At 48.3% G+C, this 27,403-nt stretch overlaps 1 protein-coding gene across 3 annotated transcripts in view; it reads left to right on the forward strand.

The window, feature by feature from the left end:
* The window catches only part of Lmo1 (LIM domain only 1), a 55,341-nt gene that overhangs the window by 21,482 nt on the left and 6,456 nt on the right, over positions 1 to 27,403 (forward strand). Inside the window, exon 1 of one of the 3 annotated variants that reach the window (XM_090348229.1) lies at positions 1,725 to 2,270. The exons of the other annotated variants lie outside the window; for them this stretch is intronic. Within the exon in view, the coding sequence (XP_090204355.1) occupies positions 2,246 to 2,270 (25 nt within the window). The 5' untranslated portion in view covers positions 1,725 to 2,245. Of the gene's footprint in view, positions 1 to 1,724; positions 2,271 to 27,403 lie in introns of those variants that run through there. 3 annotated transcript variants of the gene reach the window in all.

A 27,403-nucleotide genomic window follows, 5' to 3' on the forward strand; every position in this document is an offset into this window, starting at 1 on the left:
TGGAAACTGGAATGAATGAATTAGTGCTGAGACAAAGACGTCCAGACATAGTACATGGATGGACCAGGGAGTAGGAAAGTGCCCTCAATCTTGATTTGTGGGTCCTGAGAGTGAGAAGTGGCCCTTGGTGGGAGGGTGGGTCAGGTGTTAGGTTGCAGCCCCTTATGGAACAAATAGGTCAGAGAGTAGAGAGGGTTCTGTAGCAAGAAGCTGCCCATGCCAGTTCCCAAGCTCGCTACACCGGCTGGCCCCCAGCACAGGCCAACATGGGGGCTGGCATCAAATGTGTAGGTGGTAGCAATGCAAAAACCTCCCTCAAACCTTGAGGGCAGAGTTCTGGCTGCAGTGGCAGGGGAGAGATCAAGCTTGCAGTCCTAAGGGATGGCGAGTGAGAGCAAAATGATATATTTAACATCAAATATGCTCAAGGACTATTAGGATTAAGTATTCAAGATGAAGGGAAAGCGAAACCCTCTGAACAGTGGATGAGGCATCTCATTAGAAGCAGCTATAGTTGTTATTTCCTCAAAGCCAGACTTTGGAGAGAGGAAGATGGGCTGCAGGCCGCCTCTTCTCCACCCCTGTCAAGAACTGGAACCTCCTAGGATGTAAGGGGCAAGACCTCACCTCCAGGCCTTCTTTGTACCAGATAACTCCCATCTCCCTTTGTCCAGAGCTCTGCAGTTGACAAAGCCCAGTTTTAGGCCTTATCTTATCAGATCCCACTAGCAACCTTAGGGACTGGAAGAACAGGCTTCCAATTTCACAAATAGGGAAACTGAGGCCCACAGAGAAAAAGGGTTTGATGTTTATTAATTGGCAGTGAAAGGATAGAATCCTGTCTGGTTAGCCCCCCAGGGATCTCCATTTCCTTCTTGCCTGGGTCTTGACCTCAAAGGCAGTTGTCAGGACCAAGATCGCCTCATATCCATCTGGAAGCCGCCTTGGGCTGTAGAAAATCATTGTTTCTACTACATCTTGAAGTTCTGTGCTTGTTAGGGAAAAGCGCCTGGGGCTTTAAAGTAAGGGGCCTTCCTGGAGGAGGTAGCTTCAGCACTAAACTTAGAGTGTTGGAGAGAAGCAGGGTCCAGGAGAAAAGAAGATGGATCCTGTCTCCCTTCCCGTTTTAAGAGCTACAGAACAAGAATAATCAGTTCCACAACAGAATCTTTATTTTGTTCTCAGGTGTATCCCCATCAGAATAATGTTTGGCACATATGTGTTCAGTAAATATTTGTGGAAGGAAAGCCTTCAATGCCATGCTACACTTGCTTAGAGAGAAACTGAGATAGGGCTCGCCCTTCTCATTCCATGAAATATAGGTGTTATCGCCAGGAGTTGTCTGTTGGGGTCAAGGGGTAGTGCCACGTGCCTCACTGTGGGAGGTTTTGTGTTCGTTCCACAGAGGGTTAACTTTGGTTAAACAATCCTGGGATCCACCAGAAACCCCAGGCCGAGCTTATAGGAGGGGGCGAGATCTAAATATCTCTCCTGGGGCGAAGCAGAGATACCAGAGAGACATCCAGAGACCTAGGACTCTGGTCGTGGGACCCGAATGGAGTCCCGAGCTGAAGTGGGGCCTCGAGGCCTCCAGGTGGCACTGCGGAGCCGGCCAGCGGCGCGTCTCCACTCCCCATTAACCCGGGAGGGAGGGGGGGGGGGCTCGGGAAATGCGTGCATTTATTCAGTAGCAGGAGTGAAAACCTCATACATTGAGGGAGAAAGGCAGCGGGAGACGGCCGCCGAGATTCCCCCCATCTCTTTGAATATAATTTTAGATTGAGATTCAGATTAAATCCGAGGGGAAAACACTTTATGAGGCTGAAAGCTGTGTCGTTGCCAGAGCCAGGGTTATGAGCTATCAAATGCAATTACATTAAGACAGATTATACTGGGCAAATTGAGCCATTTAGAAGGTGAGAATCAAAGAAACGGCTCTGATCCTCTCTCTTCCCCCTTCTCTCTCCCGCTCCCTTCTCTCTAAATTGCAGTTCGTAGTTCCTTGCAATTCTGAGGCACAAAAGTAGGTGAGACTGCTTTTGTATCTGCGAAGTGCTTCACTCCTGAATGTAATTCTAGCTGAGTGCAATCTAGGTTAAGAGCCGGACAAGCGGGTAATTAGAGCCCGCTCGCTGCCCGAGGACCAGCCGCCCGCCCGCCCCGCTGAAGCGCGCCCGGGAGTCGGCGCCTTTTTCCCCCTTCCCGGGCCGAGCCGAGAGCTGCGGCTGGACACGGAGCGCCCGAGATGATGGTGCTGGACAAGGAGGACGGTAGGTGGCGGGCGGGGGGGGGAGATCCCGGCGGCGCCCCCCCCACGCCCTCGCCCCCCGCCGCGGCTCGCGGGAACGCACACGGGGCGCACGCGCGCGCGCGGGGGGCTGTGTCCGGTGGGTCGCTGAGCCTCCGGGGGCCTGCAGCGGGGCCCCGGGGAGGGACAGGCTGGGTGGATCGTGGATCGGGCTCCCCCGGGCCGCGCGCGTCCCCGGGGCCCCAGGGAGCTGAGGAAGCGGTGCGCGCAGAGCCGGATGGCGGGGAGGGAAGGGGATGCGCTGCGCCGCGGGGCTGCGTGGAAGCTCCGGGCTGCCCTCCCATCTCGCACCCGCCGTGGCGCCGGGCGTGGAGCGTTCGGGCTCCGGCTGCTCGTCTCCCCGCCGTCGTCACCCTCCAGCCGGCCGCGTAACCCGAGAGCCGCTGAGCGCCACAGCGAATCAGCGACGTTCGGCTTTGGAGAGGGGAATCCGGGCTCGGAGAGCCTGGGGCCAGCCCGAGCGCCGGAGAACCGGCCTGTAGGAAGCCCCGGTGGCCTCGCAGGAGGACGGAAGGCCATCTGGGTCGTCCAGGGGACAACTGCCCATGAGTGTAACCCGGTGAGAGCCACACCTCCTGTGCTGGCCCACTACCTCAGTGTCTCCCTGTGCATGGAGGTGGGAGTTTGGCCCGGCAGAAGAAAGTGTCCCATCACTGGCTAGTAGCAACCCCAGCAGGAGGGGGTCTCTGGGGAGTGTTATGGGCCTTCTGTGGTTAAGAGAGTCTCGGTGCACCCCTAGAAGACCACAGGACCCAGTGGTCAGAACACAGGAACCTATCTGTGGCTGCAGGGAGCTACTAGCAGGTGGCCCCAGAGACCCCAAAGTCTTCCTGGCTTGGGAGAATCTTGCAGTAAGTGACCCTAGAAGTTGCGGATTCAGGTGTCCTGTGACCTAAGAGGGGACCCTAGAGTGGAAGGTTCACTGGTGAGGCTTGTGTGGTCTGTGGGTGCTATAGGAAGGTGTTGGGTATGAGTCCAGGCAGCCACACCACTCGCTGGCATCTTTCTCTGATGCAGACATGAAAGGGTATTTGGTGGCTGGGAGTCACCCAGCATGCCCACTGCTAACTGTGGTGGCTGTCCTTCCCTAGATGGGTGTCTTCTCCCTACTAGCGCCCTGGTGTTACTGACATGGTCACTGGTTAGGTGACTTGTTCAAGGTCACATGGGGTTCACTTGAATGTGTGATGCCTCAGCCTACCTATTCCCTCCTTCTGGTGCATCAACAGGGCAGAGGTAATCAAAAGACTCTAGCCTGTGGTCTGCAGCCAGCTTGTAGAGGAGACCTGAGGTTGGTAGCCCACCATGGCCAGCTCCTGGCCCATGTGTCAGAAGAGAGGAAGAAAGACAAGTAAATGCTTCTGGGTTGGCTGGGCTGTTCAACATGTTCAAGGACCCAGGGTGGGTCATCAGAGGACTGGGTTAATGAAATGGTTTTTTTTTTTTTAATAGAATAAAAAGGAGAAGAAATCTGGGGTCAGGCCAGATATAGAGGGAAGAGGACTCCAGTTAGCTCCTGAAAAACAATTTGTGTGTGTGTGTGTGTGTGTGTGTGTGTGTGTGTGTGTGTGTGTGTGTGTGTGAGAACTCAGGGTGCTGTCATTTAGCTTTCTCATGTAAGACTGGTATTCCACCACTTGAACCACAGTACCATTTCCAGCTTTTTGGTGATTAATTGGGTATAAGAATTACTCAGATTGATCTACCCAGGCTGGCTTCCAACCATGATCCTCAGGTCTCAGCCTTATGAGTAGCTAGGAGGTAAGGTATGAGCCTTTGGCTTCTTCAATTTCTAACTGTCTGTGTTATCTCTGGCCAGCTATGCTTATCTCTGGACTTAACTTCCCTTCTCTATAAAAATGAAAGGCTGGCAGAAATCAGTGTGTAAGGTCCTTCTCTGGTCTATTGGGGATTTTTCATTGTGGGGATCATTTTTTTCCATATATTTTTATTATAATTCATAGAAGGGTTACATGATATTTGCCAGATAGATGGTGCATTAATTCCCATACATTGATACCCTTTCACATGTCTTGGTCTGTGGGGATCATTTTTAAAAAGTCAGTGTGTGCTTCCTTTTACTAAGGCTATTTGGTATACTTGGCTCCCTGGGCCTAGTCCGGGAATGAGCGGCCCTGAGTTCTGTAGGTGGGAGTTCTCAAGGTGTCTTTCTGGAGATATGGTACCAGTGAACTTGGCTCTGTGATAATACTAAAGGTTGCATGCTGTAGTACACCTCAACCCTCCTGGAACATATGTTCCCCTTGTTCCTATCAGAACTGCAGAGGAGACTTCAAAGTGCCCTCCCCACCCCACCCTTCATGGTTTAGTCTAAACAATATGGCACCACTTTGGACACTATGGAGCAGTAACAAGTTGCTTGGGTTCAGGACAGCCATTCTTGTCCTGTCCAGCCTAGAGCTGTCCTTCAAAAGCAACCTTTCTGCTAAAAAGACAAAAACCAAACCAAACAAAAATAAAATCCAATAAAACAAAAAAAAATATCCCATGCCTTGTTTCTTATTAAGAATCTGGCCTTCCTCAGTTACAGGAAACCTTGAAGATGGCCCTTTCATTGGGAGATGGAGAAAGGCTCTGGTCTACTCCACACACCCTGCCTAACTTCCTGTGTCCTATGTCCTCTCAGCAGGTGGCCATGTGAGTTGGGTAGCAGCCTCAGCCCCTAAAACCCTAAGGGATGTGTCCTTCAGGATTCACTCAGCACCCTTTGTCTGGCTGTAGTCCGGACTCAGGGCTCCTATTAGCTATCCCTAATACCCTTTCTCCACCTGACAGCATCTTGTCAGGAGAGGCGGTGGCCCCTCTGGTTGAAGTCGTGTCTGCCAGCTGCTGAGGACCAAAGCTCCCGCTCAGCTGTGCTGCAGGGCTTTCATGTTGCACTTCTGAAAGATAATAAAATATCAATCGTTTTGCCGTAGCAACGGGTTTAAGAGACTTTCTGAAGTATTGAATTGTCAGATTTTTTTCTTTTTTGCTTTTAAGCACAGTGCATTATTAATAAAGTAATCCATTAGGTCGAGCAGTGAGGGGTCACCACAGAGACAGAAAGATCTGTTTTGCAAATGGTTAAACTTCGGGTTTTAAGATTAATTGCTTTCATTTGGACGCTTGTTCTTGGCCTAGCCATCTTTACTTTACTGGAACTCAGGGTCTGGGCTTTCTAAATGCTGCCGGGTCTGCCTGTCAGCGAAAGGGAGCCGAGCTCCAACTTTTCCAGAGAAACAGCCCTTCTCATGGCTGGCACCTGTAAGCTGTGGGGCTGCTGGTGGGTGCTTGAAGTCCCAAGGGAGCATAGGAGGCTGAACCCCACAAGTCAAATCAAGGCTGTTGGAGAAGAGGTTCCTGAGTAGAGACACAGAACAGCAAGAGTGGGGGTTGGAGCAGGGGTCTGAAATGAGAGGATGCTGAGGGAATCCGGCTGAGGAGTAGGTGCTGTTCACAGGGTCCCAGATGCATGCTGGGGCAGAGCTGCTCTGGGTATAAACCATCTCTGTAAAGGTCCAGTGGGATGGCTGGGGTGACCGCAGGAAGCAGTGGGCAGACTGCAGCACTAAACACCAGACATCATTCGTCGAGCATTTTTTTAAATAAGTAAAACATGCTTAAGGAGAGTAGAGCTGGGCTGAGGAGAAGTCTTCAATTGTTAATGACTGCTCAGAACATGGCACCTGCAGCTGAATGGATTCATTTGGCTCTGCGAGAGTACTTGCTTCTTTACTGGTTGGACCTCTGGGCCATTCTATCATGCTCTAGACCACAAAGTCCCAGGGGCTGGTGCGGGGGGGGGGGTCTCTTGTGGCAGATTGTGCCCCTCTTCCGCCCTGGAGATGGAAGCAAGGAGCTGGTCTTGATGCTGTGCCATGCCAGGAATAAGGAGGCAGAGCTGCCTGCTAGGAGCTAGTGAAGTCCTTGTAAGGAGAGTGGGTGGGGGACCAGACCTGGCACTCACCCATTGCCTTTAAGGGAGGCTTCTCCACCCTATCCAGCCCCAGCTGCTGTGCCTCCTCTCTGTTAGAAATGAGGCAACACAAATCTTGAGCAGAAGAACAGCTACATCTCCTTCCTGTCCAAACTCAGCCAGACAGAGACTATAAAGATGGGGCTCTCCCCACCTCTCTTGGAGCCTTGGGTAAGGAGGCAGGTGTTTCTCTCAATTCCCTGCTCTTCCATTCATTTGCCCACACAGAGCACTAAGGGGGTGGGGGCAGGGGGGGCAGGCAGCACAAGGAAACAACATAAATTGGTCTGTCGTCCAGAATCCATGTCTCGCTAATGTACCCAGATTAACTCAACTGTAAATTGTCTCCTTGGATGGTGGTGTCTTGCTAAAAGTTTCCCATATGATTCATGATTTGGATTGCTTTTAACGGCTATTGGCTAAGCAAGCCGGTGACTGTACAAGGTGATGCAATTGGCATTAGCGAGGGGAGGCACGGGAGCGTGTAATGCAGTCAATACTGCATTAACTACAGATGCCCAATTACAGGGAGCGGGAGAGAGCCTTTCAGGAGCATTAGGACTGGGGAAAGCTGAGATCACTGGCCGCTGCTTGCCTAAAAGCTTCACCCTTTGTGTGCCGGGACTTGGTGCTGGCGTGGCCACTCACTTACCCTCTGTGGCTGCGAGAACTGCCTTTTCTACCTTGCCATCCCCCTCTGAATGTGTCCCACAAAGATGCTTTTAGCACATGAAAATGTGCATTTTCCTAGAGCTGGGCCTGTTCTTCATCCTCTTGGGGATTGATTCCTTGGCCCACCAGTTGTCCCAAAGTCCCAGCAGGTGACAGTCCAGTCCCACTTGCTTCCAGTTAAGGAGCCTGCCCTCAGGCTCCAGTTGTCAGCAGGTTCTAGAAGGGGATTATTTTGGCTTCTCACCCTTGGGAGAGATGGAGGATTGCCAGTGAGCATTTTCTGGTAGCTGATCCTCTATGGCCATGAGTGGAGGAGACATAAGGTTCTGCTATAGCCCAGGTGGGCTGCCAGCTCCAGGCTACCTGAAATGGCTATCGTTGAGTGGCTTGGGCCATGTTTGAACAGAACACATTGCTATGGGGTTACGCAGCCCCTGAGTGCCATATTGGGTTCCTCAGCTCCTCCTCTTTACTCAGAGAGTAAAGAGCTGGTTACTAGAGCTATGCCCCCTCACAGGACAGAGCTTCTCTTTGAAGCAGAGAGGCCAGGGTTGGTGTTTGTATTCATCTTTAGTGACTTCCTTGAAAGTCCTGATCTGGGACATTATGATTAAAAAGGGTTGGGTGTGGGCAGCACATGCAGATAACACCAGCTTCTAAGGAGGTAGACTCAGGAGGATCATGGTTCAAGGTCAGACCAGACAAAAGTGAGTGAAGACTCCACCTTAAAAAAAATTGAGGACAGTGGTGATACATGTCTGTACTCCTAGCACTCAGGAGTCTACGGGAGGAGGAATTAAAGTTCAAAGCCAGACCCTATTTTGAAAAAAGCCTACAGTGAGATCATCTAACTAGGTTGTTACCAGGACTAAATGAAATGGTGCACATACTGTTTCTGTCTGCTCTGAAATAATCCCAGGCCCACTTTAGTTCTCTGATCAGTCCTGGGCCTTTGCACTTCTTCCAGTTCATTCATTGTTTTTGGACAGGCTGACTGATGGGCTTTACTTCTCACCATTGTCCATTTCCTCAAGATGGGGAGCATCATGGGAAAGACTTCCAAGATCACTCTTTGCAAGACCCTCCGTTTTATGGGGGGAAGGTTAAGACTCAGAGGATAAGAGAGTTGCCTGGTTTTATGTGGAGAGCTCCCTTACAGAGTTTCAGATGCTCTGGTCCCAAGGCATAACGAAGCTGGGCTCTAGAAAACGCTAATAAGAGGGAACAATAGCTACACTGGGACTGTATGTCTGGGTGTCTTAGTCATGGCCTTTCCTGACCTGTTGACAGCCCAGGGGACGTGGTTTCATTCCTCAAGTCCTTGGTCTTGTGAAATAGAGAAAGCCCCAGACTGTGCATGTGGTGTGTAGCCTATCCTACCTGCAAGCTGTTAGCCCGCATGTATTTGAAGGACATTGAAACATTCAGGAACCCTCCTACTCCAGCCCTTTCTCCTCAAGCTCCTACTAGAGTAAGAGTTCCTGTCAGGTCCATATTTAGGATAGGAATGTACAATGCAATTGACTCACATTGCTTGCAGGAGCTAATGTACCAGGTGCTGGTGGCTCATGCCTGTAATCCTAGCTACTCAGGGGGCTGAGACCTGAGGATCATAGTTTGAAGCTCTCCAAGGCAGGAAAGTCTAAGGCTCTGTTCTCTAATTAACCACCCAAAAGCCACACATAGAGCTGTGGCTCAAGTATGAGAAGTGAGCTCAAAAGCTCTGGGATCACACCTGGGCTCTAAGTTCAAGCTCTAGAACTGGCACGAAAGAAAGAAAGGAAGGAAGGAAGGAAGAAAGAAAGGAAGGAAGGAGGGAAGGAAGGAAGGGGAGGAGAAAGAAAAAAGAGCTGATGTTTTGCATCGTTTCCAACTCTGAGTTCAGTGACATCACATCACATCAGCAGCTTGAAATTAGCTATGGTAGGAATATTTTTACCCTAGAAACTGGAAACTGGCAAACACTACAAATCAAAGCCCTTTCCTGGACAGCTGCTAGTTAAGCATTTCTCCGCTCACCACTGGATTGTATTCAGCTGGGACTCTGGCCCTCCCCTTTCTGTTCTGCCACCACCATCCCTACATCCCATCTACCATCTGTCTCCTAGTATCCAATACAACCAAACTCCTGCCACCCTGGCACTTATTCTGGGATACTGACTATCTCCCCTAGCATCATAGTAAACTATGCAGGTCTAATGTGCCTGGCTTGTGGATCATGCATTCTTAATATTTCCTTCTAAATCTTTGTTCCTGTGGTCCACCTTACCTGTCATACCATTTTCCCTTTTGTTGGTCATGCTCAGATACATCCACCGAGCAACAAGCATATCTCATTGGTTGGCTCTGTGCCTTTTAGGTTCTAAGGCTGGAACCCACAGTAGCTGACACAATTGTGGACAAGTTAAATTGGTATGAAGAGTGAGCTGGCTCCACCAGTTTTCAGGGGCAGATTCCTAGTGTGAAGGCCTACTGGGTCTTGTCACTAACTCTTCCCTACTTTTCCTTCCCCTCGTGGTCAACTGAGCTTTCTTGAATACCTTTAGGGGCTGTTTGCTAACATGATTAGAAAACCTGAGTTCTTGCCCCAGCTCAGTACTATGTAACTTCAGACAATTTAGCAGGCCTCCATTTTTCCATCTTTACAATGGGCGTATGTTTCTGTGAGAGCCTTACAGTTAATGGGAGCAGTAACTATCCATATCCACACATGATACACCAGGAAGTCTCGTGGCCACATGAATTGAATCAGCTCCCTGAGTTATAGTGTCATCTCTTTGGCTTTAGCCTCTCAGCTTTAGGGATCATAAAAACACAGTAGGCTTTCACTTTACTGGACCCTAAACCTAAGGCATTGAAGCCATGTAGTTCTATCACTATTGCTGCATCACCACCACCAGCCACTCAAAATTCAGAGGTTCCAACCACTAAGCATTTATTTAGCTTACACATCTGTGGGTAGGTGATTTAGGCTGATCTCAGCTGGACTCCAGCAAGGAGGATGGCTGCTCAGCTGGTGCTGAGGTGACGGGATCACATGCCCCTCCTCATCCCCTGGGTCTTTCAGTTCACCTGCTCTCCTGGCTGAGTCAGGTCTAGACACAGTGGAAGCACACTGGGCTTCTTGAAGCCATCATTTGGCATGGGGATGTCACTTCTTCTCCATCACCTCAGCCAAAATTCATCACAAGGCCAAGAACACATGAAGAGTGGGGAGACAGATTCTGCTCTTGAAGGTAGGAGGTGAAGACTGGGAGTGTGGAGATTGGGGCCCTTTTTATAATCAATATACTGAGCCGCTTCAGTATGATCTCATTTAATACTACCATTCTCATTTTCCAGTGAGAAAATTGTGTTACAAAGAACTTGAGTGATTGGTCCATAGCCCCACAGCCCTCTTGTGCCCGAGCTGGGCTGTACACCCAGGGGGACTGTTTGCATAGTCTTGTGCTTACTGTGTTCTGCCAGCTGTCAGATTTGGCCTAGGAAGGATGCTGGTGACTGAAGATGAGCTAGTATAGGTCAGCAGACTGAGGATGAGGGGTGCTTACATTAGAAGGACCCTCGTCTTCTCCCTCTCCCCACCCTTTCCCGTCTGTCTTGGAAAGGCACCGGGCAGTCTGACAGGGGATGAAGCTCTGTGGTTAGCAGAGCTGACTTAAACCAGGCATACATGCAAATGCAGCCAGAAGGGAATCAATCCATTGGTTGGCCCCTCGCCTCAAAATGGGGCATGAGTGGGATGGTGAGAGGCCTGTGTACATTCATAAACCAGCTGATTGAAAAGCAATATTTCAGATAAATACAAGCCAGCGATCTATCAGTGGTTGTAATAAAACCCAGGCTTCAGGCTGTGATTTTATTTTGAAATAATAAGAATTGCTTGATTCTTTTTACTTGAGTTACCATGGTAATTCCAGCGTGGAGCAGTGTTATATTGATTTAGAAAGTGGACAGTAATATTTCTTTTGTGTTATTCTGTTTCTAGGCCTTGATTTCTAATTTCCACTTGGAGATTACTTTTATAAATTTCTTAAGTCCTTCCACTTTTTTCCCCCCTCTCACAGTATAATTTTCCTCTCATACGCCGCTATGTTCTGAGCTTATTGGTTTGCTCTTATTTTAAATTAAACTTGCTGGTTTCAAATATTGAAATGACATCTTTGTCTGTGTCTGTACTTTGGTTTAGCAAAATATTACAGTCTGACGCTTTCTGCTTAATAATTTAAGGGCGGCATTCTGTCAGCCCTCACTGTGTGCTGATAACTTATGACTCAACCAAGGTAGGCCTTAAACTCCTGACATTTTAATATTGTGTGGTGGCATTGACCACCCCTCTCCTCTGAGTCTCAGTGGAGAGAAATCCACATGGTACTCCAGAAGGGAGTTTTAATAATTCAACTTTGCTTGCCGGCACAATGGCTGGATAGAGAAAGGAGGGAGGTGACCCTCACTTACCAGACAAGTGGGAGCAGCATTGATCTGGGCTCCTATGATCCTGGGATCCTGGCATCCTTCTCCATCCCTACTTCCCTCTCTTGTTTAGGAGCCTCCATTTTTGTTGGTAGACCCAGTAGTCTGTGAGTGCCTTGAGAACCAACTTTCTGATTCCTGCTTTTTCCATTTGCAAAACAAGCAGAATGTACATATTTTTAGTCAGATAGACTGGGTTCAAATCCTGTCTCTGCTGCTTAGAAGGAAGTGGAAATGGAAAGTCCATGACAAGCTTTCTTTGCTTCCAGCCAGCTAGGCTTCCGAGCGGGGAGGTGGCTCTATAGAAGAATCCGAGGATACAGCTCTCAGGGGAGGTAGGCCAGCTCCACCCACTTTCATGGTCTACAGCTATGTCCCCTAGGTTTCTGTCTTCACAACACTGTGTGGCAAGGCCTGTGACACAGAGGAGACTCATAACATCCAGGATATGGTACCAGGGATTCCTCATTGGCCCAGGGGACAGTGTCTTCTGTCCTGTGTGTCAATGCCTCAGTTATTGCTGTGTGACAGATTGCTTCAGAACTTAGCACCCTCACACTACACACATCTGTTCTCATTTCTGCCAGGAAGCCAGCAGCAGCTCAGGTGGGTCCTTGGAGCTTTAAGGAGACTCTAATCCATCTGGGGTGAGAGGCCCCCATCTAACTACTGTCAGGATCCAGTTCCTCATGGCTGTTGCACCGGGGGCTCACTTCCTGGGTGGGTGCTGACTGCTGCGTGCAGCCTGCTTGCTGTTCCATGCCTCATGGGCCTCTCCAGTATGGCAGTTTGCTTCCTTAAAGCCATCAAGAGAGTGTCTGCTCACAGGAAGGAAGTCACAGTTTTATAACCACGTCAAAAGTGTGACGTTCCATCATTGTGTATTTTCCTCCATGGTAGTAAAGCACTGGGCCTCAGTCACACTCAGGGAGATAGGAGCAGATGGACCTGGTAAAGAAGGATATAAATATAGAGAGGCAGAATTGTTGAGGACCACCTTGGCAATTAGCCTGCCATGACAGGTCAGCTCTAGAAGCGTGTCCTGGGCAATCCCATTCCCAGGAAGGTCACTCCCTCTTGCCAGACAGGACCCAAGATGTCTCAGTCTTTTTCTTTTATTATCACAAAGGGAGAGGCAGGGAGGACAAATCCTAGCCCCATTTTTCAAAGCTATGCCCAGAGAGGGAAAAACACACTTGCTTGGGAAATCGCAGTAAGTTGACAAGTAGGTCCACTCTTTCAAGGCCTGCCTCTTCTCTCAATGGTGACTGGACCCTCAGTAAAGAGTCTGTTGCTGGCTGTTGTCAGGTGAGGTAGAGACAGGCCTAGGAGGCAGTCTGGGCTGAGGTGGCTCTACAGTTCCCTATGAACTGGCTGGAACACTTTCACAGCTGCCCTGGAGCACTCTTACAGCTACCCGGGAGCATGAGGCAGAGGTCCACTCCTGAGTCCATATCCTGGCTTGCCACTGCCTTGGAGGGTGTCCTTGAGCAGGTCCTGTCCACTTGCTGGATCTTGCTTTCCCCATTTATATGGGGTGGCTTGACAGCTTGAGACCATGAGTATCAGGCCACAAGGTAACAGAAAGGGATCCTGGAGGTTTCTTTTTCTTTTCTTGGCTTCCTGGGATTCAGCGACAGAGTTCCCAGGTGAGAGCATTCATGGCTCCTGACTCTCTACTCTTGCTCTTTCTCTGCCTTTGCCCTCCCTAGTGGAGAGGCTCCACTAGGAGGCAGTGTGAGGTGTGGTGGGGAGGAAGAGGTTGTCTTCTGGGGCAGGCCCAAAGCTTTGAGGCCATAGCAACAGGCTATTAGAGCTTAGTGGTCAGTGTGTCCATTCTCTCAGGTGGGCACATGGAAGTACCCAGCGGACATTGCATGAAGATTGGCTTGAGGTGTCAAGTGCCACACCCTATGTCCTTGCCTGTCAGTCAGAGGCTATCTCTTCCAGGTAACTGTCCTCCCCAGCAGAAGTCATTTCCCATCTGCAGAACTTTTTCTTGGCAGGACCAGAGCTCTGGGGAGCAGTGGGCAGGGTTCCCTGGGGCACCCCGTTCTAACCTGGCTTTCTGCCCAAGCACGGAGAACAATGTTTTCACTTGCCTCTTTGCCCCTAGCATGTTTCCATACCACTCAGATCCTCAGCCTGTTTTTATCAGATCAGGGGGAAACTGCCTTATCCAGGAGTGCACTATCTCATTAGTATTATTGAAAATGCAAAACCAAACAAAAAAAGAATCCAGAAAAAAAGTTAAAATTGTTTAACATAATTAACACAAAAGTAAAACTGGCAGCTGCTAAGACTGCACCTGGAAAAAATGTCATTGAGTAAAAATTGATAGAAGAATCAAGTCAAATTTAAATCTGCACAGAAGAATCGAGTCAAATTTAAATCTGCACAAGTTGGCTCCAGAAACTGTTTTTTTTTTTAGAGAAATAATTGCCACAAAAGAGATTTCAACAGTAGTGAAAGCTCTCATTTGTGAGATTTGATAGGAGCCCAAAACTGATCATAAATGAAATAGTCACAAATTTAAAAATAATTAATCCCAATGAAAATAACCCCAATAAAATAAAAAATGGGGAGTAGGAGAAGAAATGATTTCACACTATTAAAAAGAAAATTGATCAAGGAAGTCAATTTACTTAATGAAGCTTATTAAGAACTACTTTCTTGTAATCCCAGCTACTCAGGAGGTAGAGACAGAGGGATTGCTGTTCAAGTCCAGTTCAGGTTAAAAAAAAAGTCAGCTAGACTACCTCAAAAATGGATGACATGGTGGTACAGGATTTTAATCTCTGCTATATAAGAGGCACGCATAGGTGGACTGCAGCCTGAGGTTGGCCTGAGCCCAAAGTGCAAGACCTAACCTAAAAAGTAAAACAAAAACAAAAAAATGTGCCTGTGTAGTAGTAAATGCCAGTATTTTATTTCTTTTTATGGTCACATACTTTAAACCTTTTTATAGATACACACTGTATTTTCATTATTTGTCAGTCAATGAGAATTTGAGTCATTTTGGGTATGTTTTTTTTTTTTTGGCAGTTGAGAATAGTGCTGTTATACACTTGTATACAAGGTTTTTTTTTTTTAAAAAAAAATAGATCTATGCTATGGTTTTCTTTCTTGTGGATATGTACCTGAGTAGTTATATGAAAACCCTATTTGAGGATATTTATTTATTTATTTTTAACTTTTTTTTTCTTTTTTGCCAGTCCTGGGCCTCGAACTCAGGGCCTAATTGCTGTCATTGGGCTTTCTCAAGGCTAGAGCTTTACCACTTAAGCCACAGCACCTTTTCTGGCTTTTTTTTTTTTTAATGTATGTGGTACTGAGGAATTGAACACATGTCTTCATGCATGCTAGGTAAGCACTCTACCACTAGGCCAAACTCCCAGCCCTGAGGATAATTATTTTTAAATGCAAATAAACAGCACAAGAATAATGCAGGGGAGAATCTTCCTCTCTATCTGAACTTCTAGAAGGGATGTCATTGCATTACCTGCAGTTTAGCCCCTACTAGGCTCCTGAAATACAGTGGAATTTGGGATAGGTCCTTTTTCTCTGCTGACTTTAAGTTTCTCATCTCTGAAATGGGGTTCGTACTGTTCTCTGCTCAGCCAGGAGCCCCCTCCCTTAGGGCTTTTTGAAGTAATTAGCAGATGACTTCTTTCAGTCTTTTACTCTGCAGGTTGGATTTTTTTTTTGTCCGTTTATGCTGCTGTGACACCAGTTTTATTCACCAGGAAGCTGATGAGCAAGGTGCTAAAGGACTTAGCCACATTTCTTTACCTTGTTAGTCAATGGCAGACATAGCGGACTGTTAAGTCCTTGACCAAACCCTTGCCTTGGCTATGTCTCAGGGAAATACTCAACAGCTACACTGTTCTCTGCCCAGTCTGGACACTGGAAACCAGGCACAGCCATGCATGGGCTCCAGGTGGCATGTGCTTGAGGAAAGAAACAAGGCTTTATTAAGTCTTCTTCCTCCCCGTCTCTAACAGGAACAATGGTGTGTGTTTTTAAATTAAAAATGATTATCTTTAAGTAGTTGTACAGAAGGTTTTATTTCCGTGTCAGTTTATGAGTACAGTGTATCGAGATCAACCATGTTGTCCTTTCCATCATTTTCCCCCAAGCCCTCTCATCTCCTAAGTTTTCTAGTTCCATTTCCACATTGTACCTCGAATATTATGACTGCATTTACTCACCCTTCCTCTACCACCACTTTGAATCATCTACCTGACACACAGGTTCCAGCTTCTAGGTATTAATTTTATTAAACTATAGATTGGTTGGGGTTACACCATTGGAATCCTGGCCTGCATATGTCCCACTTCGATTGTTGTTTGTGCATCTATGACTATGAGCTAGTGTCTGGGTCCGTATGCGTTTATAATTTAGCCCTAATTTCCACATAGGAGTGAAAACATGCATCCTTTGTCTCTTTGAACCTGACTTACAAAGTCCTCTCCTTTTAGCTGTGAGACTTTGGCTAAGTTGCTTCTCCTCTCTCATCTTGTGTCTCCCCAGGCAAAATATGGAAGTAGCAATTACAACCGACAGCCCTAGAACCAATACTTGGTAACTTCTGTGTTGGCACACACACAGAAATTACAGAGGGTGAAAGGTGGGTGAAGAGGGTGTTGAGCACTGCACCCAGCACAGAAAAGTAGCTGGCTTCAGGGCTGGTCAGAGAGAGCTGGAAGGGGGAGATCTCAGTTGAGGGTGGTCAGGAAGGTGAGAACTCCTCTGGGCAGCCTGGGGCAGCCAGAAACCAAATGGGATTTGCAGAAGTCTTGACAGACCTCCTTCTTTAGGGGGAGTTTGTGGGCCGCCCTTGCTGGTGCCTGGATTCTCACCCGGCCCTGCCTACAGATGCAGAGGCAGGCCTTGCCTGACTGCCTCAGTCAGCCCAAGTGGTAATAAAACACTTTAAATTTATTGTGACATTTGGTTTTAATTAAAAAGTACACACTTAGGGAAGTAGAACATAATGGGGAGAGAGGCAGGGTGGCTTTTTCCCCTCCTTTCTTCCCCAAACTAATTAGCGTTGTATTTTAAATTGTTTATGTGCCGCTAATCATTGTAATAAATCATTTATACTGAAAAAAAAAAAAAGGACACACTCGGCTGTGCCCGCCGTGCGGTTCCGCTCGCCGGGCTCTATCGTGAACAAATTGATCTGGAAGTGAATTTATTAACCACTAGGGAAGAAATCATTAGTGCTTTCTCTAAGCATTCCCCAGGTACGCTTTATTGCCGCAGTTTATGCTGTAACTAAAAGGAGTATTACCCAGCCTGGGCTGTCATTTCCTTGCAAAGCCACAGCCCACTCCCATGCTAGGGGGTCGAGGCCCCTCTCCCTTTTGCAGTGAGGTGTGGGGGCAGCCTTCTTTTCCAAGTGCTTCTTGTTCCCTAAGGTGCTCCCCAGAGGCCCAAGGACTCTGTGCCATTCTTTTCTCAGTCACCTACAAAGCTTCCCTAGCCACTTGCATTTCTGTCTCAGGAATGCAGCTCCTACTGAGGATCAGAGAAACTTGTCATAATGCAGAGTCTGCCAAGGCATCGCCTGTGGGCTGATGGTAGGCCTAGAGGAATAAATATGGCTTTGCAGGGACCAGAGGCCACAGCTAGGCCACCCATGCCGATTGGCCAGCCCAGACCCTGAGAGCTTCCTTCTGTAGGTCCTGCAGCTCTCTTGGGGTTTAGCTGGAAAAGTCTTTTCAGTTCAGCTGCTGATGAGGCCCAGTGTCCTGTATGTCCCAATAGCTTTACAGGACAAGGCCCAAGATAGATTTTAGTACCCAGACCTGGACTGACAGATGACTGTGATCCTTAGCTCCTGGCTACAGGCACAACCGAGTGGATGACATGGCTTGCAGCCACACCAGCAGCCAGGCTGCCTGACGGAGTCTACTTGAGGGCTCCAGGCCCCTCTTACTTCTCAGAGGCTGCACTCCAGGAAATGGGCTTTCTCACAGCACTCACAGCCTTCTGAAAGGGAATTTACTTCGGAGCAAAGATTTTTCTCCCTAGTTGCTCAGGGCTGGGCTAGGAAGCAAATTCCTATTTGTCAGACTCCAAATGCCATATTTTTAAATGGCTTTATCCACAGTGATCCATCAGCCTTCATGATCAGCCCAGGGACTCCATGGGCCTTTGCCTTCAACTCCTATTATCCAGAAAGGTGGCTGCCCCCAGGGCCTCAGCAGAAGGCCCTGGAACCCCTGTGCCTGTCATCCTGAGGGCAAGGCTGAGTCTCCCTCCACCCTCCTGCTCCTCATCCAGGAACAGTGGCTAGCAGATGGCTCTGGCTGCTTTGAAGCAGGACCCAGCAGCTGGCTAGGTTAGCCTGCCTGGAGGGTCCCCTCTCTGCGCTTGGAGAACACATTTAAAAGTTTGAATTCAAAATTGATTTTGAAGGGCCCTAATCTCTGCTCCCCTGACGCTCACGGTGTGTCTGCAGCTCCTGCCAGACTCTCGTTTTCTGCTTCAGTGCGTTGGTGCTCACGTCCCTGATGCTGTGAAATTGAGAGTCGTCTGAGATTCTGTGTCCTCCTCCTCCTTTGTGGAGGCCAAGAGGGTTCTTCAAGTAAAAGTGAGAGAGTCTGGGTCTGAGCTGGGGAGGAGCCAGGCCCTGGTCACAACTGCAGAAGACAGAGCTGCTTCTCTTGCATGGGTGGCTGATCTCTGGGCTTGGGAAGGGAGGAGGCAGTAAAGGAGTCCGAGGGCAGAGGCCTCCTTCTTAAGAGTCTACAGTGCTGAAGGACTGGATTGCTTTGTGGCGCCTGCATCACAGAGTTTGTATTTTTCACTGGTGCTATCATTTTTTAACTGCAGCCTTGGACTACCTCTCTCACAGATTTGGTTGTGACGTGTAGGATTCAGATGTAGCTACAGCTATCTCTGCATTTTTTTTTTTTTTGTGAATGCCTCATAGCCCCAGGAAGCCTTGGGATGTGGGGCTCAGGGGTAGCAACAAACCTGATTAAGGCCCCCATCTTTGAGGAGCCTACTTGTCTGCCCACTGTAGCCAACAGATTCTTGCCAGTGAGATCTGGGTAGATTCCATTCAGTCTCTTCATTCATTCATTGACCTTTTGTTTTGTCTTTGTTTTTCCTCTGGACCTGGGGCTTGAACTCAGAGTTTGGGCACTGTCCCTAAGCTCAAGGCTAGCATTTTACCACTTTAGCCATAGCTAGACTTCTTTCCCAAGCTGACTTTGAACCATGATTCTCCTATCTCAGCTTCCTGAGCAGCTGGGACTATAGGCATGAGCTACCAGCACCCAGTTAAACTGATATTTTAACTGTTGTGGGGCTCAGTGGGACACATAGGTAAACAAAACAGGGCCCCAAGAACAGACTTTCCTGGGATTTCTAGGGGGGGAGTCATTTTTCCAGTAGACTCATTGATCAAAAAGCAAAACCATCATAATTTTTTATTAGAGTGCTTGCCTAGCATGCATAAAATCCTGGGTTCGATTCTCCATAACATATACACAGAAAGAGCCAGAAGTGGCAATATGACCCAAGTGGTAGAGTGCTGTCCTTGAGAAATCCCAAAGACAATGCCCAGGCCCTGAGTTCAAGCCCAAGGACTGGCAAAAAATAATTCAGAAGAAAATGACTAGGGTGGGGAGTGGCCATTTATGTAAGGAAATGAGGTGACATTTAAGTTGAAGCTTGAAGATGAGAAAGTGCCAACCAGTCATGAGGCTGGGAAAGTGTTAGGCAAGAAAGACATATGGAGTATGGCTGGTGTTCAATTTGGGAGGAAGCAGCAGGGGGCAGATCACATGAGGCTCTCTTAAGGTTGGATGAAGAGCTGGATGTTATGCTCGGTCCACTGGCATCTATGGAAGAGATTCCGAGCTAAGCAGTGAGCTGCCCTGCTTTGTTTGGAAAGACTCTTCTTCCCTTTGGTAATTGACACTAGACACCAAAGTCTGGTGGGGATACTATGTTAATGAGTAGAAATGGAAAGCAATAGGTAGGATGAGGAGCAGGAGAAGGCAAGGGTAACTGTTTCTGCTGAGCGCATGGGTGGATGATAGTGTGGGTACCAGGACAGGGCAGAGGAGGTGGGTGAATATAGGAGCTGGATCCGGTGGAGAAAATCACAAGGCTTGTTTTATATCTGTTAATTTTGACATTGTAGTAGCCTGTGACAGCTGCCTGAGATGTCCCCACCCTGCTACCCTATTCTGGGCCATGCTGAGCTCCTTTCTGGACACTCGGTAGCCACAGGAGTTCAGATCTTCAGTTTATCTCCACCAAAGCCCACTGCAGAAATACGTCCTGGAACTCTGGCCCATTCCAGAGAGCCCTGCCCAGCTCCTGAAGTGTCCCTGCAAGGGTGTTCCAGAGCATTCTTGTTTTGGCAGGATCCAAAATTAGATCCAAGTCAAGTTCCCTTTTCCCATTGCTCTGGAGAAAGAGTCTGTGATGTGTCTCTGGCTTTGGGACCAGATAGGCCAGGTGGGTGTGGCAACGTCTGGCCCTCTGCCTAGGGTTCTGGCTACTTTTACCCTCAGCCTTGGGTTGTGTGACTGCTGGGTGGTGCTGGGTGTGTTAACAAGCCCAGGGCTCACACCTAAGATCACTAAATAGGGTGAAGTGCTGAAACCCCATCTGGTAGAATGTGAGGACAGTGGTGCTGAGGACATGGCAGGCCACATGGCCTTGCCATTGGCCGCTCTCCCTACAGTGGTTGGTAGAGATCAGAAGGAACTCTTGATAGTTTAGTAAATGTGAACATGCTGGACTAGCTTCCTTTAAATGTCTAGTTCTGCACTTGGCCCCTCCCAGGAATCCTTGACTCTCTCACTCCTCATTCATACACAAGTCCCTGAATGTTGATGGAGGGACCCCTACTACTGTGGCTCTGGGTCTAGATCTCCCAGATCTCCCCTCCGGATAACCTCAGCCTTTGGGCTGTAGTACTAACATCTCAGTTGTGATTCCATGAAGCCTTTCTGCCTCTTCCCCAGCCCTGGGACCATTGTGTATTTATGGGCCTACACAGATTCCCTTTCAAGATCCTATAGCCACCTCATTTTTGAAGAGCCAGCTGTTAAGTGAAATAGCATGTGTCTCCCCCATGGCAGGGGCAGCCTTTTCCCCTGCTCTCAGCCCCAGCCCAGCTGCACAGGAGGCAGACCTGCTGCCTTCCTGAATGGAAAAAGGCTAAGGGTGTACATAGATGAGAACTTGCAGTCTAGAGGCAGAGCTCCTGGATTCTAATCTTTCCCCTGCAGACCTGTTCCCAGGCCTCTGGTTTTTCTTTTCTGTAGAGTCGGGGGCAATTGTTTAGTGCCTCAGTCTGAAGTTTCAAAGATAACTTGGCGGCGTGACTAAGTAAATGGTGAGTTTTTTTCAAGAGGTATATAGAATTCTGACTTGGGATCTCAGGGTTTTTTTTGTTGCTGTTTTGGGTTTTTTTTTTTTTGGTAGTACTGGGGTTTAAACCTGGCCTTTGTGCTTGCTAGGTAAGTACTCTGTCACTTAATCAAGGACCCCAGTCCTTTTTGCCTTAGTTTATGTTTAGACAGGTCCTATGCTTGTCTGAGCCAGCCTTATATGACAACACTATTCAGCCTATGAGTTGAGTTGGGGAGCATACTTTTTGTCTAGTAGGGGCTAAAACTTTAAAACTTTGATCCTTCTATCTATACCTCCAAAGGAACTGGGGTTATAGGCATACCATATCTGGCCCTTTGCCTTCCTTTTCCCCCCTCCTCCTACTTAAAGTATATACTACAGAATGTATAAGTCTTAGATACTTTCTTTCAGCGAATTTTTGTACATGTACATCCCATTTAAACACTCAGCCAAAGCTTCTAGGCATTCCAGTACTTTTGCTGACTTCCATGCATCCTGTGAATGGATAATGCACTCCTCTTTCTTGCAGGCCATTATTCTCACTGTGTGTTGGGAAGCTTCTTGTAACTGGAACTGTGTAGACTTTACCTTTTGCTTCTGGCTTCTTTCATCCAGGATTATGCTGCCTGCTTCTGTTAGGTTATATGTAGCGGTGACTCATTCTTTTTCATGACTGCATACTCTTCCATTACATAATTATACCCTAATTCATTAATGGAAGATTATATTATCTTTAGGTTTGGAGCAATGGCAAAGAACATTCTAGCATGTCTGAGTAGGTGGATATAAACGTTCATTCCTGTTTTCTAATTAAGGTTTCTTAGCAGATGGATTTACACCATTGTTTCAAGCATTGTCAGTCCTTTGTATTTATTATCAGACTTAATCCTCAGGATAATCCTTCCAAATAGGTGAGTTAACAGAGGCGGAACTGTTAGTAACAGAACCAGAATTCAAGCTGAGGCCATATAAGCACATGTGGAACCAGCCACCAGCCTCTTCCCTCAGTCCCTGAAAGCAGCATCAGAGTCAAAGGTGCCAGTCCCTCCACCGAGCTGAGCACCAGCCCATGAGCCCAGTCCAGACCCCTAATCCTTTTCTCCCTGCCCCCATGAGTAGCCCCCACTTCTTTCCCTCACCTGACCCAGCTTCCAGTGAATGCAGATGGAGCTGCAGAAGGGGCGGCAGTGAGTGCATGCCAGGTGACTGTGGCCACGCGTTGCCCTCGTTGGCTTTGGATTCCACATGAGCAGGACATGCTATTAGTTCAGGCCTCGCTGGCCGCGCGGCCAGGCCCTAGGAGAGGAGTGCAGTGAGACGAGAAATTGCAGAGATAAAACTGGAGGGAAATAGAGGCCTTCTCACAAGGCTGGATGTGTCCACATGCAATGAAGTGGCTTCTGAGGAAACGAGATTTAGAAAGGTTCTGCGGAATTAGATTACACTTTCAAATTTCCTTATTAAAAGGAATTGATGGGATCCTGCACACTGCAGGTCCAGGCTGGTACGTGGGCCCTGGTGGGTGAAGGATCTTGCCAGGCAGCAGGGACTACAGAGGGCCTCAGTCCCCCAACCCCAGCAGCTAAGGGGGGGAGAGATAGGGGGGGTGGTGGTGAAGGTTGTAGAACCAGACTCTAGATTTCTAATGCTCTGCATGGATCCACTTGGGTGAAGCTAAAGGTTATGCCTTCCATTTCCTTCCATTGCCAGGTCTTTTGCTGGTGAGTATGTTTTAGAAGACAGTGAACATGTCTGTGACAACCCATACCTGTGCCTGGGCAGATATTTATTTGCATGACCACAGCAAACACAGACATTATATACTCATGCACACACATGCTTAAATATGTGGGACAGGTTTTCATGCAGCTTGCTGAACACCTGTTATATGTGAGTACCGAGGATAGAAGTGATGTGTGGAGAATAACACAGACAAAGGCCCTTCATCTGGGTGATCACAGATGCCCAGTTAACTCCTTAGGGGTTCTATGCCCGCATCTGCACCTCCTAGCAACTGCTCATCCTGCCAGTTTCCCTGCTTGGGTCCCTCAGTAGCACAGGACAGCCCTGTCGCATGGCAGATGAGTCATGTGCACATCCAGAGATGGATTGCCAGCTCTGCCTCCTGGCTCTCACAGGTTAGAAGCCTTGCTTGTGTCTCAGAATCCCACCGTCCAGGTGGAATCATCACGTCACCTGCCTCCTAAGGCAGTATAAGGAAAGCCCTTAGAGAAATGGAGCCCTAGCCACACCAGGCCGGCATTAGTGCCCTGCACATTGTCCACTCAGGCTCCTCTATTCTTCCGGGAACTGGAGGTGTTCATGAAGAGAAAAGGGAGCTGAACTGTACTGGGCAGCTGTGTTGTGCTAAATGGGCTTCTCTGGGCAGGGTCAACAAAGGAATCTTCCCAGCCCAAGCCAGGAAGGCTGGGCCTTGCTGTAGAACTAGACTGAAGGCACACTGACGGACCATGAGACCTGCCTTGTCCCCTGAATTGTCACAGTGGGACTCCCTACTGGGTGGCCACTGGAGCATCTTGTCAGATAGACAGGGCCAACAAATGCTCCAGCATTTGCTTGCTGGCTTCTAGGTGCTACTCAGCTCCAACCAGTTGCCCATGGAACAGTAGTCACAGTGGCACATTTAGTTTACTGCCCTTTAGCGACTGTTTTAGGGACCTGAGCTGGAGCTATGACTGAGGTTAACCTTTCCTGTGTGCTGAGTAAGTGACTCCGTGCGTGTGCGTGTGTGCATGTGTGCGTGCGTGCGTGCATGTGTATGCATGCTGGTGCTTGTGCTTGAACTCAAGATCTTGAGCTCTTGGTCAGATTTTTTTTTCCAGTTCTGGGGCTTGAACTCAGGGCCTGGATACCGTCCCTGAGTGATTCTGTGCTTATGGCTAGCACTCTAGCACTTGGGCCACACACAATACCACTTTCGGCTTTTTCTTTTCTTTTTTTCTTTAAATTGTATTTTATTGTCGGGGTGATGTATGGACTTCCAGCTTTTTCTGAGTAGTTTATTGGAAATAAGAGTCTCATGGACTCGCCTGCCCTTGGCTAGCTTTGAAACGACAATCCTTAGACCTCAGCCTCCTGAGTAATCTTGCCCAGCTTTCTCATACAGAGCTAATGCTCTATCGCTTGCCGCCAATCCAGCATTTTGCTGGTTAATTGGAAATAAGAGTCTCACAGACTTTTCTACCTGGACTGGCATTGAGTGGCAATCCTCAGATCTCGGTCGCCTGAGTAACTAGGATCATCCTTGTGAACCACCAGAACCCGGCTCAGAGCTAACTTTTGATTGTCAGCCTCAGTTGGTCCTAAATACTTCACATATATAAATGTTATCGCTCACGGTAGCTCTGTGAAGTGAGTACTGTTTTGATATTCATTCATTTTACAAAAATAAAACAGAGAGACACAGGGTTAATTAAGGTCATACAGACAAGCCAGGTTTGGCGGCTCAAGTTTGTAATCCTAGCTACTTGGTTAGAGATCAGGGGATTGAGGCTCAAGACCAGCCTTGGGGAGCTGTCAAGATTCTATACCAACCAATGGTAGAGTGCAGTGGCACATACTTGTCATCCAAAACTACCTGGGAGGCACAAATAGGAGGGCTTCAAGACCCTGTCTCAAACAATGAGTGCAAAAAGGACTAGCAGAGTGGCTGACGTAGAACACCTGCCTATCAAACCTGAGGCTCCGAGTTCAAACCCCAGATCTGCCACCAAAGCTAAAGAGCATACAGGAAAAACTATTCTGCCAACCCAGATCCAGGAAAATTCCATAAAATGCCATGCATGTGTGCTTCAAAAGTACTAACAACTTTAGACACAAAGAAAGGCTCAGGAATTCTTCCGAACACAAGTCACGACCCAAAATTTCCCAAAGAATATGTTATTAGGAGAATGAATGAAATCTGAATGAAGTCTTGTAGATTAGATAAGAATATTACTTTCCTGAGGGGTATCAGTGTGTGAGAAGTAATGCACCTACTACCTGACGAATATAACTGTAACCTCTCTATACATTATCCTGACTAAAAAAAAGTTATTACTTTTCTGGCTTTGGTTGTTGTACAGCGGTTGTATAAGGAAGATCCTTGCTTTTAACAAAATTTTTTGCACACCCAAAAAGTTTTGCACCCTGTGTACAGAGACCTCATGTCTGAAGTATACTTAGATGGTGGAGGAGGAGTGAAAAGAGGAGGATAGGCAAATAATAGTAGAGGAAGAGGAAGGACAGGAATTCTTCCCACTCTTCTTGCAACTTTTCTAAAAATTTGAAATTATGTCAAAAATAAAGTTAACAAATGTCTGGGCAGAGAAGCTGTCTTGTCAGTGACCACGGTCTGTACTGTAGCCTCAGGTTTGTAATTCCTTGTCTCTCTACAACCTAAGCAGAAAGAGCAAAAATGGCCTTGTTTCTCAGATGCAAGTAAAAAAAGTCACAGCCTGTAGCCATGGGCCCATGATTGACTCTGATCATTGGGGTAGAGAGGGCACAGAATAGACAGAGATATTTCTTCCTCAAGAAGAAGAAGCAAACTAGGCCCAAGGACCAATGGACTAGAGTAGGAGCCTTAAAATCAACCGTGCCAAGCTGGGGAGCACCAACTTGTAGCTTCCAGATGCCTGTTGAAGTCATCTGTGTTGGTCACAGTGGTTTCCAGCAGGGGGCGCTAGGCATGGCTGGAGTGCCTAGGAGTGAAGGCAGGCATTGCCAGAGGGAATTCCCTGAACAGAAACCATGGAGGCTTGAGCACCTGGGGGGCTCCCGGGCTCTGCCCCCTGGGAATGTGGCCAGCAGAGGGGCAGCCTAGCTTGGGCTAGGCGGGCAGTGTTGCCAAGGCCTTGGGGCTGGCTGGCCTGGTGGATGCTCTGGAGGTCATTGTGGAGAGGGTTTCTCTCCAGGCTGAGGGGGAGGCGGGAGGGGCGGGGTGACCTCTGGCAGTCCCTTCCCATCACTGGACTGCCTGGCTGTGCCCCAGATTAGAGAACCAAGGGTGAGTGTCTGGCTGCCAGTGAGTCAGGCCCAGAGGCTTCTCCCACAGTCTGGCTGCCTCCCTGCAACATCCTACCCTGGTGAAGAGGCAGATGGGAGTTTGTCTTGACTCCTTTCAAATGGTGATTCCCCACTCCACCCTGAGATTTGGGAGTGATACCTGGGTTTAGGGAACTCATTCTTTAAACCGAGCTTAGTGTCTATGCTGTGCCTGAGCATGTGCTAGAGGCTGTATGTGCCAGTACAACAGCCTCCATTGTAAAATAGGAGTGTTTTCATGGGTGAGTAGTAATTACTGAGTAATGCTTTAAAACCTTTCCTGAAGGAGTGCAAAGCTGTTTTTTTTTTTTTCTTTCCTTTTCTGAAGTCAGGAGTACATTAAAAGGATTACCATGTAGATTTGATTTTTAGATAACACTAAAATGGATCCCAAATGGACTTCAGCAAAAGGATGCTATCTCCCTAATGGAAAGTGCATGGCCTGAGGCTGGGCTCCCAGAGCCAGGCAAGGGGGTGGGGGTGGGGGTGGGGTGGGAAGCAAGTCTGCAGGGGGCAGGCTGGGGAGGCCTGGCAGGAAGTGAGGACCTGGGGTTCTCTGAAAAACATTTCCTTCCTTTTGGGAACCACAGGACTCTCCCAGACAGTTTCAAACTTCAAGTTCCTTGGCCTTCCCAGGGGTGCCATCAAAGCTCCTGGCCGAGGCCAGCAGAAGTGTCACCAGCTGGTGCTTTCTTAGGAGGAAGGAAAGGGAGAAGGGGGCATCCTTTATCCCCAGACCTCTTGGCCTTTCAAGCAGAAATAGGGATTGCTTGCATTTTCCTTGCTGTAGGTAAGAGAACTGAGGCCCAAGGAGGCCAGGCAGCTGGCCACAGGGTACAGATCTGGGGTCCAGGCCACAGGCCTGCTTGTAGTGCAAGCTTCACTCTCGACCTTAGCCTTTCCAGGTGGAGGAATCTCAGTGGTCCCTAGTTTTGTCTGGGTGCACCATACCCTGATAGACAGAAGCCATGCAGCTTCTGTGAGAGCTATGCAGAACTCAGGCATCAGACAGGAGCACCCAGACCTGTAGATTGCCTGCATGTGGGGTGGAGAGAAAGCCAGGGAAAGCTTGAGCAATCACACCTCAGCCAGGTGCCAGGCCATACCAATGATGGGACTCAGGCCTGTGGCTTAGGCTACTGGCTTGTGCAGATAAGGGAGAGAATGTGAAAGACACTTCTACTACTGGGGTCTCCAGTATCCCTCCTTCATCTTGAGATCTAACTCAGTGGGTTGGGGTTGCCCTGTACTGCCGCTGTTCTCCCCCTTTTCCCTGTAGGTAATCACACACGCAGAGGCCTGGAAGGGGTCTGAGATCTGCACTGGGTGTAAATGCATAGCTGTGTGGCTGGTTGCTCATTTCTCCCCTCACCTCCACCCCCTGGGGAGCAATAGTCCTCTTAGAGTTCCCAGCCGCCCTCAGGTTTAGATTCTTTTTTTCCCCCAATTTGATTTACTAATATATTATTAGCATACATTGGTTATACAGTAGGGGATTCCATTGTGACTTTTCCACTCATGTATATAATATATCCCCA

The sequence above is a fragment of the Megascapheus bottae genome, chromosome 16 (genome assembly GCF_031878675.1).
Source record: "Megascapheus bottae isolate mThoBot1 chromosome 16, mThoBot2.hap1, whole genome shotgun sequence".
NCBI lineage: Eukaryota > Metazoa > Chordata > Mammalia > Rodentia > Geomyidae > Megascapheus > Megascapheus bottae.